Source organism: Scyliorhinus torazame, chromosome 10 (genome assembly GCF_047496885.1).
Source record: "Scyliorhinus torazame isolate Kashiwa2021f chromosome 10, sScyTor2.1, whole genome shotgun sequence".
Classification (NCBI taxonomy): Eukaryota; Metazoa; Chordata; class Chondrichthyes; order Carcharhiniformes; family Scyliorhinidae; genus Scyliorhinus; species Scyliorhinus torazame.
In genome coordinates this window covers 177,077,351-177,095,588 of record NC_092716.1, presented here as the reverse complement: position 1 = coordinate 177,095,588, position 18,238 = coordinate 177,077,351, and the positions used below count along the sequence as shown (strand labels likewise).

The following is an 18,238-nucleotide window of genomic DNA, read 5'->3' as shown; positions in this document are numbered from 1 at the left end:
TAATTTATTTTGGTCCTTCCACAGCACGTGCGTCTCCTGTCTCGGAAACAGTTCCAGCTTCGAGCATTGATGCAGAAAGCAAGAAAAACAGCTGGTCTTAGTGACTTGTACTGAGCCATTCTGTGTGACTCAGAGCCAGGTCTGCTTTATTTTCTCTCTCATTTGTCTTGTCTGCAGCTAACCAGTCTCATAGAAAAATAAGTTATTGTATATTCCAACTGTAAATTATGTTGACTTTCTGATTTGTGTTGTTTCCTTTACTTTTAAAACAGCTTTGTTTTAGGGACTTTGTATTTACCTGTAACCTCCAGAAGGAATTATAATAAAGATTCTTTAAATTCAAAGCTTTTTGACAATTACATTGCGTTGGGGAATTTTATCAAAGTTCTTTTTAACTTGCAAAAATCGCATTGATCATGGCCTATGTTGAAGCAGCTGATTCTTATCCAAGATAGTTGCCATGACATTAAAATGTACGTTACCTCCAGAAATGGAATAGATCAGACAGCTCATTACCCAGTAAGAGGTAGACGGGAAATTTGGATTTTAAAAACCTGTGTGAAGCATGTTGTTTTGAATCCACTATCCTATGGCTGTATCAATGTACGTGCTTGACCTGTATCATTTAGAATATATAGAAGTGGTTTTCTGTTGCTGTACCATGTGATTCAACAACGTATGGTTCTCCATAACTTTTTTTCTGTGGGACTTCCCTGTGTCAGTCCATATACAACTTTGGCTTTTCCAAAATTTTGGCTGCACAGATTTCTGAGAAAACCTATCCTTGGTCGCCACTCTTTCATCTGCATTATTTGCAGGTACACAAATGGCCTCTTGTGATGTCAGATTGTCTGCCCATTGTTGTGAGTGAGCTGAAATGTCTTCGAATACCATGTTGAGAAAAGCAAAATCATTTAAGGCCCCTTCCCACTTATACCATCTGCCTCCGATTGCTCATTCAGACTATTCACGGTAGCATTGTGGATAGCACAATTGCTTCACAGCTCCAGGGTCCCAGGTTCGATTCCCGGCTTGGGTCACTGTTTGTGCGGAGTCTGCACATCCTCCTCGTGTGTGCGTGGGTTTCCTCCGGGTGCTCTGGTTTCCTCCCACAGTCCAAAGATGTGTGAGTTAGGTGGATTGGCCATGCTAAATTGCCCATAGTGTCCAAAATTGCACTTTGTGTTGGGTAGGGTTACTGAGTTATGGGGATAGGGTGGAGGTGTGGACCTTGGGTAGGGAGCTCTTTCCAAGAGCCGGTGCAGACTCGATGGGCCGAATGGCCTCCTTCTGCACTGTAAATTCTATATCTGTAAATCTTGAGCCCTGCATTCTCTTTGACCACGATCTGAACTTCAAACATCACAACTTAGTAAATTATCAGAACTACTTTCACTTCTGCAATATGGTTGACCTCTGCCAATCAGTGCTCATACGTTCGGTACTTGTGACCACAATTCAATTTCTTCAATTCCTTCCATAACTTCAACTTATCTAAAATTCTTATTGCCTACATACTGTACCATGTAATTTTCACTTTCTCATCATGCTTTGTTCCTACTGCCTTTGACTATTGCTTTGAATTTTATCATCCTCCATTTCCTCTTCAAGTACCTTGGCCTCGCCTATCGCTAATGCTCCAATTCTAAATTCTCCCACCTCTGCTCGTTGATCTTTTTGACTCAGGCCTGTGAATCTGCTCCACACCTTTCGCTCACCATAGTAATATCAACACTGCTTAAGCTCTCCTCACCGGAGAATCCTCATTCTAATCTTTCACTTGTGTCACTCAGTTACTGCCCATCTGTATGACTGGACAGGCCACACAGCCGTTAGTAGGTTGGAAACAAATGCTTTATTGTTTCATTTTTTGGCATAACCATTGCGATTTTAAAGCATTTATACACTTATGCTGCATTTAACATCTGCCCATGGACACAGAAGTTCAAGATTAAATAGGCAATTGAGTGAGCGATGGCTTGCAGGTGGCGCAGTGGTTAGCTCTGCTGCCTCACTGCGCTAAGGATCCGGTTCGATCCCGGGTCACTGTCCGTGTGGAGTTTACGCATTCTCCCCGTGTCTGCGTGGGTTTCTCTCCCACAACCCAAAGATATTCAGGGTAGATGGATTGGTCACGCTAAATTGCCCTTAATTGGAAAAAAATTAATTGGGTACTCTAAATTTATTTTTAAGAGCAATGGCTTAATTATACAGAACTTGTGCTGAAGCGACAGTCGTCTCGGTGACTTAATAGAGAAAAAAGTTGAGTATTTAAAATCCTCTGGTCTTGGGTCAGGAACCAATCCCCCATTTATACCATTGTTCCTTTGGGAAAATCTGTTCCGACTTGCGTTACCACGCAAGTCTGAGGACTTCCAATATTCAAATTTACACTGACTTTAATAACTGGATTGTCACCAATCCCGGTTAATGTTTCAAATGCAGAGTACAAAGTAACTACAGGTAGAGTATCCCTTATTCGAAAAGCTCTGAAATCCACACTTTTGAGTGCTGAAAACATGTTTCTTGTAAAAAAAATAATATGGTGTTCACCCAAGATTTGCTAGCTATGCAGCATTTCACAACGCCCTAGTCCTCTATCAGCTGTTTCTAGCACTGTGACCCGTTCCTGTGACTGAACGCACGTGAGTGTGTGTATCCTTCCAATTTACGGCACAAGTTTGTTGCACCGATGAACCTGGTATCTGATTCTCCCTCCCACCCCACCCTGCGAAGAACAGCTCCTCAGACACGGTCACAAACACCCCCCACCTTTTCTCAAACCCCCCTGCTGAGCTTAACTCATACTTTATCTTCTCTAATTGCAGAAAGTCGTACAGGTCACCCAACCAAGCCACTCCAGTAAAATTTGTCGTCGTGCAATCAGAGGTGAAGGCCACGACATCGGCCTTCCTCCTCTCCATGAGCTCCGGTTTCTCTGAAACCTCAAATATCGGCACCAAAGGGTCCAGGTCCACCTCCTCCTCCACTATCCTGGCTAAGACCGCAAACACTCCCACCCAAAATCTTCCCAATTTTACGCAACCCCAAAACATGTACATGAGATTCGCTGGCCCCCACCCACACCTCTCACACTCATCTGCTACCTCCTGGAAGAACCCACTCATTCCCCGCCCGAGTCATATGCACCCTGTGCACCAGGCTCATCCTTGCACAAGAGGTCCCGTTTACCCTTCGCAGTGCCTCACTCCATACTCCCCAATTGATCAACCCCTCCCAACTCCCCTTCCCATTTCTCCTTGATCTTCACCACACGCTCGCCTCCTTCCTCCCCCAGCCACTTGTATGTATCCCCAATTCTTCCCTCCCCTTCCACATCCGGAAGCAGCAGTTGCTCCAGCAACCTAGGGAACCCCCTCCAGACCTTTTGCGCAAAGTCCCTACCTGCAGATACCTGAACTCACTCCCCCTCAGCAGCTCTACCCTCTCCCTTAGCTCCTCCAGACTGGCGAACCCTTCCTCCAAATACAGATCCCTCACCTTGACCAGCCCCACCTCCTGTATACACTATCCATCCCCCCCCCGGCTCAAACCCATAATTCTCACACAGCGGCGTTAGCACCGACATCCCACCCTAAAATGCCTCAAATGATTCCACATCTTCACCGTGGATTGCACCACCGGCCTCCCTGAATACTTACTCAAAGCCAGTGGCAATGCTGGCGTCGCCATAGCCGTCAAACTAGACCCCTTACAAGATTCCAACTCCACCCTAACCCACTCTACCCCTTCCCCTTCCCACCATCGCTGTACCTTGTCCACACTCGCCCAATAATAATGAAGCAAATTTGGCAACTCTGCTGCCTCTGTAGCAGGGTCCTCCCCACCCTTGGCACCTTCCCCACACATACAAAGTCCAAAATGATAAGTTTCCACTTTCTGAAAGAAGGCCTTTGGTATAAAAATCAGGAAAGCCCAAAAGATAAACAAAAACCTCAACAGAATATTCATTTTCATTTGGATTACCCCAACCAACATTAATGGGGTGTCAATTTATAATGCAAGTGCCATTTGTCATAACTCATGTTGTAAAGTCAAGAACTGCAATCTCCATGTATTCCTTTGAAAGTTGCTGGAAAATGATCAGTTGCCACTTGGTGCGTAGGTCTGTAAGCCATATACTCCATGCAGGTGGCAAGGGTACATCTGTTTACTGTCCAACCTAATAACTTGCATTTATATTTTCAAAGCACATACTATGGGAAGAGACTTGGGAGCTGAAGAAACAAGGGATGATTCAGATTGAAATGATGGAGCAATAGCTGAAGTTTGAGTGTAAGAGTAGAAACCGTGGTTTCAAAATGGAATTTGCATTTGATAGGGTTGTAGTAACAAAGGCAATAACTGGCAGGTAATGAACAGAAACAGGAAAAGATGGCATGACAGTGATTAGGCTTGAAAAGTTTCTCTCTCTATAGATGCTGCTGCCAGACCCAAGTATTTCCAGCATTTTCTATTTGTATTTTAATCAAGAGGGAGGAATTTGAAGAGGAAACTAATTCTTCTGTGGTTTGTAAAGTTCACCAGTTAAACCTAGTCAAGCAAGTGTGCAGTATGAATTCACACAATCTCAATGAAACACTAGGAAATTGCACAAACTTGCACTTTTTAGATCACCTTAGAACTGTCAGTGTGGTGTCAGGGATTAATAATGGTAAACAGAGTAGCCCCATAGATATTTCCAAAGAATTGTCCAGCGTCCTGCTCGGGACCTCAAAATGGAGGCACTGTTTTTTGTCCTTCTCATTCTTCTGTAATATGCATGACTTTCATATGATAGTATCTAACCATCACTTTAGATTTACAAACATCATCTCTCCTACTCAGTTGGTAATATCTTGCACAAAGATTTTTGTCCTCATTTTGGGTTCCTTGGGCATTTGAAACTGGAGTAGGTGCTGCAAGTTATATATGATTTTTATATTAAAAACAGCTCAAGTAAACAAGGTAGTTGATCAAACTTTAATTTTTTTTTTAAACTGAATAATTTTACTCACAGCTGCCTGCTCTACACAATAAATAGACATTAACAGCAGTGAGGGGTGCAGATGAAGACAATTTGACTGACAAACACAGTCATTACACAAAATACAGATATGCTCCCTCCAGGTAATACTGTAGATGTTCAGCAATTTGTGATCTAACAGCTAGTGCTCACAAAAGACAGCATGTTCACGGTCTAGTTCCTAAAAGGGGCTACACACAGAAAGACCAACGTATGATTGTTGGAAATACTGCTGCAATGGAAAGCTAAAGAGGAGAGGAAATACTGCTGCAATGGAAAGCTAAAGAGGAGAGGTTCAGAATTTTAAGTCTTTCTGTATTTCCCACAAGGTTGTGGCACTCTGCTGCAGCTGCTTTTCTTCATCTGGCTTCAGCACCATCTTCACAACATTAGAGATTCCATGGTTATCTATGACACATGGGAGGCTCAGGAACACTTCATTTGTAATACCATAGAACTCCTAGATGGAAAGAATGGTACTCGATTAATGTAATTTCAACTCTCATTAAACCAGATAACATCTTCTGCCCTCCAATTCTGGAAAGGGGAGGTAGGGAGATGTAAATAGTTCTGTTGATACTTAGAACTGATCATACTAGTCCCACTTTTCCAGATTTATAGTCAAACGTCAGCACCCAACAATGCTGCTCATACCTTGACCATTGTGGATATAGGGTGCACTTTACAAAGGTTTTTCATAATAGTCTCTCCCAGATCTGCCACAGACATCCCAATAGCCCAGGAGGTGTAGCCTTTCAGTTTGATCACCTCATAAGCACTGAGGGGGAAAAACAATAAGGACAGTTTAGTGCATCCAAGTTCAACAGTAATGACTTTCATAATCATCAATTTCCAGCCAATGATACTATTTGATAATGTGCCATTTGTAATTCATGACCATCCATGACCAACAACCAGCAGCACAAACAATACGTAATTCTCACATTAACTTTTCTCCTCCTCTCATGTGCTGATTGACTTATCTTTGTGCGAATCATTAAGAACTGGAATTATATTTAAGAATGTTAGTAGAGCTGGATGCTTTGACTAAGATGACATTTTCAAGTTGTGCTGTAGTAGTCCCCTTAGTAAGTTAGGTGATTAGAAGCATAGATAATCAGATGTTTTGAAATTATATAATTAAAATGAAAACTGAACTTGTAGTCCTCCACAATCTTAGTGTCTTAAATTATTAAGACAGTGGAAAATCCTTAATTTATTAAGGCACAAGGCTCTGCAAAAGTCTAGCAATACTTTCCATGGAAGAATCATATTCCAATTCTTAATTCACTTTCCAAATCTCCCTCCAAACATACTTCCCATCCTCATTTCATGGGATACAAATGTCACTGGCGCGGTCAGCATTTATTGTACATCCCTAATTACACTCTGGAATGGTTGCAGTCCAGCTGGTGTAAATACACCCACTGCTGTGTTCGGAAGAAAGTTCGAGGATTTTGACCCAGACAGAATAACACCAATACATAGATTATTCATCGAATTTACAGGGCAGAAGGAGGCCATTCGGCCCATCGAGTCTGCACCGGCTCTTGGAAAGATCACCCTACCCAAGGTCAACACCTCCACCCTATCCCCTTAACCCAGTAACCTCACCCAACACTAAGGGGGAATACAGTTCCATGTCAAGATGGTATATGGCTTGGCGCAGTGGGTTAGCCCTGCTGCCTCACAGCGCTGAGGTCCGATCCCGGCTCTGGGTCACTGTCCGTGTGGAGTTTGCATATTCTCCCCGTGTTTGCGTGGGTTTCGTCCCCACAACCCAAAAGATGTGCAGGGTAGGTGGATTGGCTGTGCTAAATTGCCCCTTAATTGAAAAAATTAATTGGGTACTCCAAATGTAAAAAAAAATGGTTTATGGCTTAAGAGATTAACCTGCAATTGGTGGGGTTCCCAAGGGTCTGCTGCTCTGGTCCTTCAAGATGATGGAGATCATTGGTTTGTAAAATTCCTGCAGTTGATCTTGTAAATGGTACATGGTGTGTTGGTAGTGGATCGGGTGCTAATCAAGCAGGCTGCTTTGTCCTGGATGGTGTTAACTACTGAGTGTTGTTGGAGTTATGCTTAGAGGCAAGTGGAGAGTATTGTGACACACTACTGTGCCTTGTAGATGGTTAATCGCCTTTGGGGAGTCGGGAGGTGAATTACTTGCTTCAGAATTCCCAGCCTCTGATCTGCTCTTGTAGCCATTGTATTTATATGGCTGATCCAATTCAGTTTCTGGTTAATGGTAACCCCCAGGTTATTGACAGTGGGGGATTCAGTGATGGAAAGCCACAATGTTAAGTGGGATCTTTTATCATATCTTCCAAACTTACAAATTCCAAAATCCACTTCTAATTCTACTCGTTTAAAATGCAATTTGCAAGCAGACCCTGCCCTCACAAGAAGCACTTAACTAGATTTGACAACATTTTAAAAACCTGACCAAACTTGAACTATATCATGAGTTTCCCCAATGAATTCCATTCATTGGCCACAACAGACCATATGGAAGCCAATGGAGTATGGCCATAAACACAGGAACTTGAATCACTCACCTGTCCACCACATCTTTATGCACTTTCTTCCAGTTCTCTTTATCATGGTCAGTTCCTATTTCAGGATGGATTTCCTTCAGGCTCACACCAGCAACATTCATGCCACTCCACACAGGAACTGTGATATAAAGCCAAAAGAATTGCAGTCGGGTTAGTAAAAACACCAGCACCCAAAACACTTACAATGCAAGGGCTGCACTAAGGTATTCTGTCACAGCTCAAGAAATGGTATTAAAATGCCACAGGCGTTGTCCTGGAGGCAATTCTGTAGGGAAAAATTAAAGCATTACCACTAGACTATTAGTTTTTTTTAAAAATCCTCTCCAAGAATATCAACCTGCAACATTAATTCGTGTTTCTCACTCCCTACGAATACTATCAATCCCAACCCCCACCAGGCCTGTAATCTCATAGTATTGCTAATTTTGTACCCTGGCTGTGGGATCCCAGTTTAAATTAGAATAGCTAGATTATATTACAGTATCTCAGCCTTGCAATAACTTGCTGTTTTAAAAAAGATATGCTGAACTTAAGGGGCAATTTCTATGCAGAAGTAACAAAGAACCAAGTAGCCGCTTTCCCCGGAAACGCAGTGTAACCCAGTAGTACCACAGTCCCAGATCGATGCAGTTCATAACTCCCATGTCACAGGGCAGAATCACCCCCCCCCCCCCAGGTGGGAGAATCACCGGGGCGCCACGCGCGTCCCGCCACAACACCCTGGCATCCGATTCTCTCTCCTCCTCCCCCCCCCCCCCCAAAAAAAAAGCCGGTGCGGCGACAATCACGGCTGGCCGCTGGGAGAATCGCCGCTCGCCGTTTGTAACGGGCGAGCGATGATGCTCCGGCCCGCGTGGGCCGGGCAGCCTGTCCAACCCGACAGGTTCCCGCCGCCGCCGTCCACACCTGGTCGCTGCCGGCAGGATCAGCGTGGGAACTGGGAGCGGCCTCCGACGCCAGAGTAAAACACTCCAGTTTTCACTCCGGCATCAGGACTTATTCTCCCAATGGGAGAAATGCGCCCACAATGTCCCAATACTGCTAAGAATATCTGCTGACACTTGTTGAAAGTGCCAAACATCAGATAGCAAACATTTTTTGGGCACAAACAGAAAGAAGCAGTGATAGAGCTACAGCTGGCCACTATATGACATTTGGCCTACTTCAATTTCAACTGTAACCTCAAACACAAATTGGAACAGCTCCTGCAGACATACCACTCGAGTCTCCGTGTTCGCCAATCACCCAGGCATGACAGCTGGAGCTGTGGATTCCCAGTCTCTCTCCCATTAGGTATCGGAACCGAGCAGAGTCCAGGTTACAGCCGCTGCCAATAACACGGTGCATGGGAAGACCGCTCAGTTTCCACGCTACATAGGTCAGGATGTCCACTAGTGGGAAAGAAAGAGAAAAACATAATGTATATTAGAATAACCTCAAAAAATGCAAATTTGTAGCCCAACACTACCCAACAACATAATCCCAACTGGTACAAAACTCACACTCTAACCCAATGGACAGACTGCCTGCAATTAGGGATAAAAACGGACAATTTTGGCAAACTATGCCAGGTGACATCAGGATAAACCAGAACTAGGTCAATTGCTTCACCTGATAAGTTGTCTAAAAGGAGACCCATTATGAGCTATGATCACATTGAATGGTGGAGCAGGTTCAAAAAGGCCAGGTGGCCTATCCCTATTTCACATTCTTCATATTTTAATTCCAGCACTTAAAATGTTAACAGCGCAGAATTGCTCAGCAGGATTACGGAGGTTCATTTGCCTTCATGTTAAGAAACTAAATTCTGTCTAATCTCGTGTTCTAACACATGGCTGAACAATAAATTCCAAGGGCACTGGGTAGCTTTTGCTGTGGAAGCAGCTGTACCGTGAGCAATATGCAGTTTCCATGGTGATGGCACTCTTTGCTGTGAATTGTTTGAACCGTCTCGGATGATATTTCTGCCCGAGTTCAGACAGCTTGCTCAGCACATTCCAGCAGCCAAAAATCATACTTCCCTTCCTCTCTACTTTCCCACCAGCTCATTTTCACTCACTCATCATTCATATGCCTTTATCAGTTAACCCTTTCCTCGTGCTCAGTGTCCTCTACTTCCTCCCAGTAGCAGCCACTATATATATATTATATATACACAGCCATTGCAGACTGAAGGCTCAGCAACTGGAAACAAAAATAAATGACCAGATCTGGAAGAGCAGAGGATTTGTTCGTCCTGAAGAAGGCACACAGGCAAGGAATTACCTGCACACAATGTATTGGGGATAGAGTTTGTAGCTCAGGGCAGAACCCAAGGTTACTATTAGATTCTGCCTGACAAAGTGTCCAGGGAAGGAACATAGAATGCAGGTTGTTTGGTGAAGCCAAGCAGCAAAGCTTCCTTTATCAATATTAACCTGCCAAGTTGTGGAGAAGCGAAGAGTTTTTTCACCAGACAGCAAACTGATGGCAAGGCAGTAGAGATAGGTATAATCAGCTTGGGCATGAAAAAGTGCTATCACCAAGGGGAGGCACACCAACAAGCCTTGGGAGGGGGCAAGACCATCAGCTGGAAAATAAGCCATACCAAGGATGGAGCTATGTGGCGAACATGCAAGGAAAAACATCATTGCAGGAGATGTACCGACAACACAAATGTGAAGGAGTGGGAATTAAGCAATGCAATGCCAGAGGCAATTCAAGTGGATAAACAAACCGAGGATAATGGAGTTGATTTGTTGCAGCAAATACTGCTATCAAGCAGATTGAGTGAGAGTTATGCCACTGTCACAAATTATTGAAACCACAAGTGTCGCTATGCTTTCAAAGATTTTAAAAGCAATAAGAAAATAAGCACTGAGCTGGGTAGCCATCGCATGCTAAAGTACTGGAGAGCTTAGGTGGAGAGTAATGGGAATAACTAGGCCAAGGATGGGCTTGAGCTGCAGTAATGCCCTAGTTTTTAAATCTTAAAAAGTAAATCAGTATTTGCAGAAAAAGAAAATCATAAACTTGCCCTTACTTAGGATCTGGAGGCATTACTTCCGAAGTGAATTTGTGCCAACAGCAAAACAGAACTTAAACCATGATTCCACCCCAATAGGCCGATGGAACAGGCCTGTATTATAAAACAGGCCTTTAATCACAAGAGTGCACTTTGTTGTCAAGATCCTGATCCCTTTTGAGAGAGGGTGGGAAATGCTCACCTGGGTTGGACACAACAAGTATTATGCAGTCAGCGCTGTGCTTGACGATGTCAGGGATGATGTGTTTGAAGATATTCACATTACGCTGAACAAGGTTCAAGCGGCTCTCTCCCTCCTGCTGCCGAGCACCAGCTGTGACCACAACCAACTTGGATCCAGCAGTCACACTGTAATCTGTCAAATGAACAATAGCACATCGCCATTAACAGGAGATGGGTTACTCGCATCACGCACAGGTACCTTCACAGATCTCACTGTTATCCTACAAATTCAACAACAGGTACAAAACAATTGCACCACTTCAACCGCCCTATTATGAATCAACATTTTAGCTCTATGGCCTAGGCCTACAAACTAAAGATTCTGCCACAATGGGTTCATAAACACTAAGCCCTTGCATAGAAACTACAGAACAGAAACAGATCAGTCAACTGTTGTGCACCAGTGTTTATTCTTCATATTAGTGACCTGCACCACTTTAACTCTTTCCTCAGTCTTCCCTCCCATTTAACTTTGTACACGAGTTGATATTTATCGTAGCCTCTCTACTAGAGCCGTGCATCAATCTCAAAGCCTGGTCACAAGACAAATAACACTTTTACCAGCTTGAATGAAGATAATTTGGAACTTTCATTTTGTGCACCAAACTCATACTCACCCTTGCCAGACACAATCTTGGAAGTGTGAAGGAACAGGCTACCATGTTGCAAATCCATCATCTCTCCCTTCAATTTGTCCTCCATTACATCCACCAGAGCTACCTCATCTGCCAGGTCCTGAAACATGGAGCAATGGCACTGAGAACTAAATTCAAGACACCAAAAGGCCTAATGCACTAAACTATGAAGCCCTGTAGTCATGGAGTTTAATTGCCATGCTGTTTCAAGTAAGTGGACTCTAGCCAACCAGATCACATTGACAAAGTTAGGAGTTCAGGGGCAGCACGGTGGCACAGTGGGTTAGCGCAGAGATCCCAGGTTCGATCCCGGCTCGAGGTCACTGTCCGTGTGGAGTTTACACAGTCTCCCCGTGTTTGTGTGGGTTCCGCCCCCACAACCCAAAAGATGTGCAGGCTAGGTGGATTGACCATGCTAAATTGCCCCTTAATTGGGAAAAAAATATGAATTGGGTACTCTAAATTTTTTTTTTTTAAAGTTAGGGGGACATGACATCAATGAACATCACAGCACAGTGGCTCAGTTGGTAGACTCCTTGCTAGCCTCAGTCAGAACATTGTGATTCAAGTCGTACTACAGAGTACTGTAGTGTTGGAGGTGGCGTGTTACAGATGAGACCTTAAAGCAAAGGTCCTGCTTACTCCCAGGTGGACCATAAAAAGATCCCATGGCACTACTTCAAAGAAATGCCAAGGAGTTGGCTGTGGTATCCTGGCCTATATTTATCCCTCAATCAACATCACAAAAACAGATTTTAGCCGTTAACACATCAATGTTGTGGGAGCTTGAATGTGTGCAAATTGGCAACTGAACTTGCTATATTAAAACTGTGACTATGCTCCAAGTGTACTTGCTGTCAGTAAAGTACTTTGGAACATTCCAAGATGTGAAAGATGCAATAAAAATGCAAGTCCTTTAACCAAAGAAACACGGCAAGGTGTTTGGGCATTGTTGGAAATTCGGTGGGGAAATTTCTGTCCCGGAAAACGTCTGGTAAAAATTACAAAGATTGCACATCTGGGCAACATGCTCCAGCTGAGTCACATAGCAAGATTAGGGTGATATTCCATCCGTCTTAAGAAGAGGAGGATAGAACACGGAGGTGGCGGTGGCATTTGAGGCAAATCAAAGTGTCAGCACCATTCAACTACATGTGCCTCATGGTGTTCACCCAATGGCTCACGAGATTGTCCATCCTAAGAGGGTCCCAGACTACAGAAACCCACCACCCCTCTAAATCCAGTCACTAACAAGCACTCTTAAATAAATTAGAATCTTAACCTGCAGCCCAGTAGAACACCACCCAAATGTCATCGTACCTTCATTAGGACACTGATGGCACATGCCATTCCGACTGCACCCACACCGACAATAGTTATCTTGTTGCGAGGGCTACCTTTTTGTGATGTCTGCACATGCCCAATCAACTTGTCCTTGACGGTTGCCATTGTTGCTGCCAAGGAAACAATAATTCATATTAGCTCACCAGTCTTAATACATATTCCCAAGAGCTCACCGTCACATGAGCAAGGAGGACTGATTAATGAGAGTCAAGACAACACACAAAGTGCACAAGTGTTTTTGTTCTATAAAAGCAAACGATGTTTTGTAGCATGTTGTGAAAAAAGGTAATCTTCTGGTCTTATTGTCCAGACAAGTTTGATGCAACATCTCAGTGTGTGAGATATATATATATATTTATTTTTAAACCTACCTCGATAAGCTCAAATTGCACTCCGAATTTCCCATCATCTCATTCTTCATAATAAGAGCTTTCAGCAAGACTTTGAAATTATGCCACAAAACCACAAGGTAGAAAGCCATTAAAAAAAAGGCCATGAACTGAAAGTTTGCAATGGGTGGTTGTATTCTCTGCCAATGTGCCAAAGGGTATATAGCAGGTTCTACAGGTGTCAGTTGGCGATCACAGCTTGAACAATATTATTCCTGTATGTAATCATCAGCCTCTCTACACCTCAATTAAACCAGGTATTTGGTTGTCTTTTTCTGCATTCTGTGCTTGAATATCTTCACAGCCAGTGATCAGAATCACTTGCTGCATTGTTCATAATTTGTAGGTTTCTGTGGTTAAGGAGCACTCTGTATTCATTATAATGCAAGTTATTCAACAGTATCAGTAAATGTCAATTTTTTGCTGTGGGTGTCTATTCAATTCCTCTTTGAAAGTCACTGCTGAATTAGCTAACACCACCCACAAAATATTTGGCCTAGCTTTAATATCGATGCATGACCTTACCTTAGGTACCCAAGAAACCTCCCAGCAATCCTGACCTTTGGGCAATTCTCCTCCTCTTTCCCAACCTGCCCGTAAACTGTCAGTGACAGACTGGTCACCCCTTTTGAAACAGTCTTCCTAAAGACTTTACTGCAGGCACGATTTAATGGGGAAAAAGTCCAGCTTTGGGTGTTTCTCAGCACCTGGAGCGCAGAGAACAATCCCGTTTTCTACTGGGACCCTGCTGTTTTTTGGCCTCACTGAGGCCGCACTTACTGCAGGGCTCCTCAAAGCTTAACTTTTCATGTGCACTTTTGTCACTGACTGACACTTGTAAGCACATTCGGACCTCCATTATATTAAAATACAGTACATATTAGCATGTTGTTGGTGTTGCACAATTGTGGAAACCAAGAGATTTCTACACCATCATTCAATAGCAACAAGTGGCACTGTATTCACTGTCTTTTTTAAATAAATTAAAAGTTCTCAATTTATTCCCCCCCAATTCCCTGCATATCTGTGGGAGTGAGACACACAGACACGGGGAGAATGTGCAAATTCCACATGGATAGTGACCCAGGGTCAGGATCGAACCCGGCTATATTCATTGTCAATCTGCATTAACTGCTGCAAGTAATCTCAGACTTTACAAAAGCTGCAAACATTATTGAACAGCAAGATTCACAAGCCTAGTCTCTATTGCCTTCACCCTAAAATAATGGTTAATGAGATAAATGGGAAAGGAGGGTACCTGCAGTCCTGCTTACATACATTGCAAACGCAGCTCCTGATCAGTCATACTTGCATGGATTATCTGATACCCCAAAATTGCAAACCAAATAGAATAGCCATTGAGAATTGGGTGAGGGGAGGGGGGAGGGAGTGGTTGTGCAATAAAACAAGAGGAAAGCATGTAGAAACATTTAGCGGTTTCACATACTATCTAAACAGAGATTTATTTCCAGAGGGAAATAGTTATGAAATCTACAAGAATTTAGTAACTTTTCATAATGCCAATTGGCAAAATCCCAATAAGAAAGGAGGAAGAACATTTCAGAAGACAGTCGTCACGCAAGACAAAATTGTGCTCAAGATTAGACTCAAATGTGTCCATTAAAGCAATTTAGTTAACAGATTAACCAGATGAGTGGTTAGCCATAAAATTTGTCAAGGAATGTTACCCAAATGATTCCCAACTACAAGGTGGCAGCAGATAAATTCACGTTGAAACTTCCCAAAGATTTAATTTAATGTAAGTGACTGGTGTGCCAGGTCCACTCTGCTCCTCTGGTGAACTGGTTGAGTACAGGAACAGTAACAGAGCTACTGTAAAACTAATAGATACAGTTAAACAAAAAAATCATTGTTTTTTGCATATTGGAAATTCAATTTAATATCAGCAATTTCAACTGACAAAATGATTGGACACTAGAACCTTATTTTGTTAGCATTGTTAGACATTAGCTTACAACAGATGACTCCATTAGTCCAACTGATCCCCTCCTACAATTTCTGAAATTGTAGGCGTTTCCAGTTGGGTGGTGGGCTCGGCGGGGCAGTTCCAATCAATGGTAGCACAGTTGTTAGCACTGTTGCTTCACAGGGCCAGGGACCCAGGTTCAATTCCTGGCTTGGGTCACTGTCTGTGCGGAGTTCTCCACGTGTCTGCATGGGTTTGCTTGTCAGGCGAATTGGACATTCAGAATTCTCCCTCCCTCTGCGTGACTACCGAACAGGCAGCGGAGTGTGGTGACTGGGGGATTTTCACAGTAACTTCATTGCAGTGTTAATGTAAGCCTACTTGTGACACTAAAGACCATTATTATTATTTATAAAGCTGACCATTCAAAAAATCAAATTTTGTCCTACCTAATTTGAGACAATTATACATTTTCAGTAGTCAATATTTCACAAGGAATTTAAGAAATGGATGAAGAAAAGACAGCCTATCCATCCACAAAGAGGTCATAACACTCAGTTAACTAATTTAATTCCAAATTCCAACATTTTGCTGAAGTATCTGACCGATCAGCCAAACTGCTAATCAATCCAGAATTGGAATTCAGTAAATCCATCCTTCTCCATGCATTATACTAAATTTATGATGCCGGCATTGGACTGGGGCAAGCACAGTAAGAACTCTTACAACACACACTTTCGGAGCACAGTTCCTTGCTCAGGTGAACCAGAGGAAGGAGCTGTGCTCCAAAACCTAGTGAATCAAAACAAACCTGTTGGACTTTAACCTGGTGTTGTAAAACACTGTCCAAATGTACTATCACTGTGCTAATTGCTACCTTGATTACCACCCAAGGCCAATTCCTTCAGAAATTTTTTTATCTACAGAATTCCTCAAATGAAGAATCCATTCCTTGGCTTTTTAAATCGCAAATTCATTGAATGAATATATCAGTAACCTTTCACAAACAACTTGAAGAATTTAGTGACAGTCTATAGGATAAGCTGCATCAGGATCGTCTGGCCTATATTATGCAAGTTTACTCACACTAATCAATTCTATAATTTCATCTGTAGATGCCCAGGTTTTTTTTTTAAATGGACATCATCGTCATTCACGTGCAACCTAGTGAAATCTCTCCAGTACTCAAAACTGCACGCAAACTCCTTTCCTCATTTCATTTTGTATCCTAGTTTTTTTTTGGGGGGGGGGGGGGGGGGGGAGAAGAGAAACTTCGGAATTTCCCGTCAACAGGGGCTTACTGGGCAGGTGCCCCAACCAACTGGGTTAAACGTGCACGTGTTGCACTACCACATTCAGTGCAGTGCAGAGCATGCATCCTGCTGGGGTCTGGAAGAAATGATTCATTGAGGGACAGGAACTCGAGACGAGGGAAATACGTGAGCCATCGCCATCCACTTAAAGTCAAGCAACAAGGTCGCGGCGGCTCGTCTTAATTCGTTCCTAAATCCTCACACCCAACGCGACTCCCAGCAGCCAGCCATTAACGGTGCGGATCAGAGGAACATTACGTATATGTGGAAAGGACAAGGAAGCCATCACAACTGTGTCACACAACAATCCAACCAAATTTACTATTTTAAAAACCTATAGAAATCCGATTTTGTTATGCTATTGCAAGAACATAACTGCATAAAATGGGAGTGCTAGTAAAAGAATGGTACAATAATTTTAGCACTATTGAAGTATAATACAATATATCTATAAGGTATGTCCCCCAATCAATTTCTATCCAACCTTATCGAAGGCAAAATGATACACATAACGAGGATATGCTATATTTTGTAAGCAGTATTTTATACTAAACGTTTCATATTAACATAGAACATTAAGGAACGCAACAGGCAACATCGCGCAACGATAGTGGTAAAGTAAATGTTACTGTTCAGCGGCTGAGCCGTGCGGACTTTGTCCAGATTGCTACATTTACCGATACAACATACCAATTGTTACCTTCCTCCTCTGCAGTAGCACGCCCCTCACCGACCGTCTCTATTTATAGCTTGCGTCATAATGCGTCACGCACTTATCTGCATTTTACGCAAGGAAGGCGCGGGGAAAGCGGGGCCGTCGCTGTGATGTGAGGTCAGCGAAGGAGATCATGTCTGCAGGCACGTAGTGTGGAGACGAGGAAGGGAGATAGATGCACTCTGCTGAGGAAGTGGTTACAGTGAGACGTCCTGACAGATACATTTGGCGGGGGAATGCTTGTGCGGGAATCTGAATATATTAGATAGAATTAACAGGACGAGACGGTATATGCAAAAAGGATGTTGGGGGAGGGGGGGGGGGTCACAGTTTAAGGATACCGGTGACCATTTAGGACAAATGTCTTCACCCAGAGAGTGGGTTGGCCTGTGGAATTTGCGACCATAGAAACCAGTTTAAGGCCAAAGCACTGCATGTTTTCAAGAAGCACTTGCTTGGTGGTGCAGTGGTTAGCACTGCTGCCTTATGGCACCGAGGACCCGGGTCACGGTCCCTGTGAAATTTGCACATTCTTCCTCTATCTGCGTGGGTGTCACCCACACAACCCAAAAAAGATGTGCAGGGTGGGTGAATTGCCCCTTAATTAGAAAAGAAGAATTGGGTACTCTAAATTTATTTAAAAGCCTTAGTTAGCACTTGGGGCAAAGGGGATCAAAGGATATCGGGGGAGGTGGGATCAAAGGATATGGGGGGGGAGGTGGGATCAGGCTATTGAGCTGGAAGATCAGCCACCATCAGAATGAATGGCAGAGCAGGCTCGTAGGGCCTCCTGCTCCTATTTTCAATAACATTTGGGTGGCACAGTGGTTAGCACTGCTGCCTCACAGCGCCAGGGACCTGGGTTCGATTCTGACCTCGGGTAACTGGAGTTTGCACATTCTCGCAGTGTCTGCGTTGGTTTCCTCCAGGTGCTCCAATTTCCTCCCATTGGACATGCTAAATTGTTGCTAAGTGTCCCAAAATTGGGTGGGGTTACAGAGATAGGGTTGGGTATTGGGCCTAGATAGGGTGGTTTTTTGAAGGGTTGGTGCAGACTCGATGGGCCGAATGGCCTCCTTCTGCA

At 43.5% G+C, this 18,238-nt stretch overlaps 2 protein-coding genes across 4 annotated transcripts in view; one reads left to right on the top strand and one right to left on the bottom strand.

Moving 5' to 3' along the window:
- Window positions 1-344, top strand: part of tsg101a (tumor susceptibility 101a) — a 109,652-nt gene extending 109,308 nt beyond the window's left edge. The window contains exon 10 of the mRNA XM_072518996.1: window positions 25-344. Coding sequence (XP_072375097.1) covers window positions 25-114 — 90 coding nt within the window. The 3' untranslated portion in view covers window positions 115-344. The remainder of the gene's footprint in view (window positions 1-24) is intronic.
- A 4,625-nt stretch (window positions 345-4,969) lies between these two features.
- On the bottom strand, window positions 4,970-17,257 carry LOC140431065 (L-lactate dehydrogenase A chain). Of its 3 annotated transcripts, none has more exons than XM_072518993.1 (8): window positions 17,130-17,257; window positions 12,787-12,920; window positions 11,449-11,566; window positions 10,791-10,964; window positions 8,802-8,975; window positions 7,585-7,702; window positions 5,681-5,804; window positions 4,970-5,486 (listed from the first exon to the last, which is right to left on the bottom strand). In XM_072518993.1, exons 2-8 carry the CDS (start codon window positions 12,913-12,915, stop codon window positions 5,322-5,324), a joined length of 1,002 nt encoding a protein of 333 aa, XP_072375094.1. In that variant the 5' UTR covers window positions 12,916-12,920; window positions 17,130-17,257; the 3' UTR covers window positions 4,970-5,321. The 3 variants fall into 3 exon arrangements, with proteins under 3 accessions (XP_072375094.1, XP_072375096.1, XP_072375095.1); XM_072518995.1 differs by having other exon boundaries at window positions 17,140-17,161; XM_072518994.1 differs by lacking the exon at window positions 17,130-17,257 and adding an exon at window positions 17,069-17,092.
- Between the last annotated feature and the right edge of the window lie 981 nt (window positions 17,258-18,238).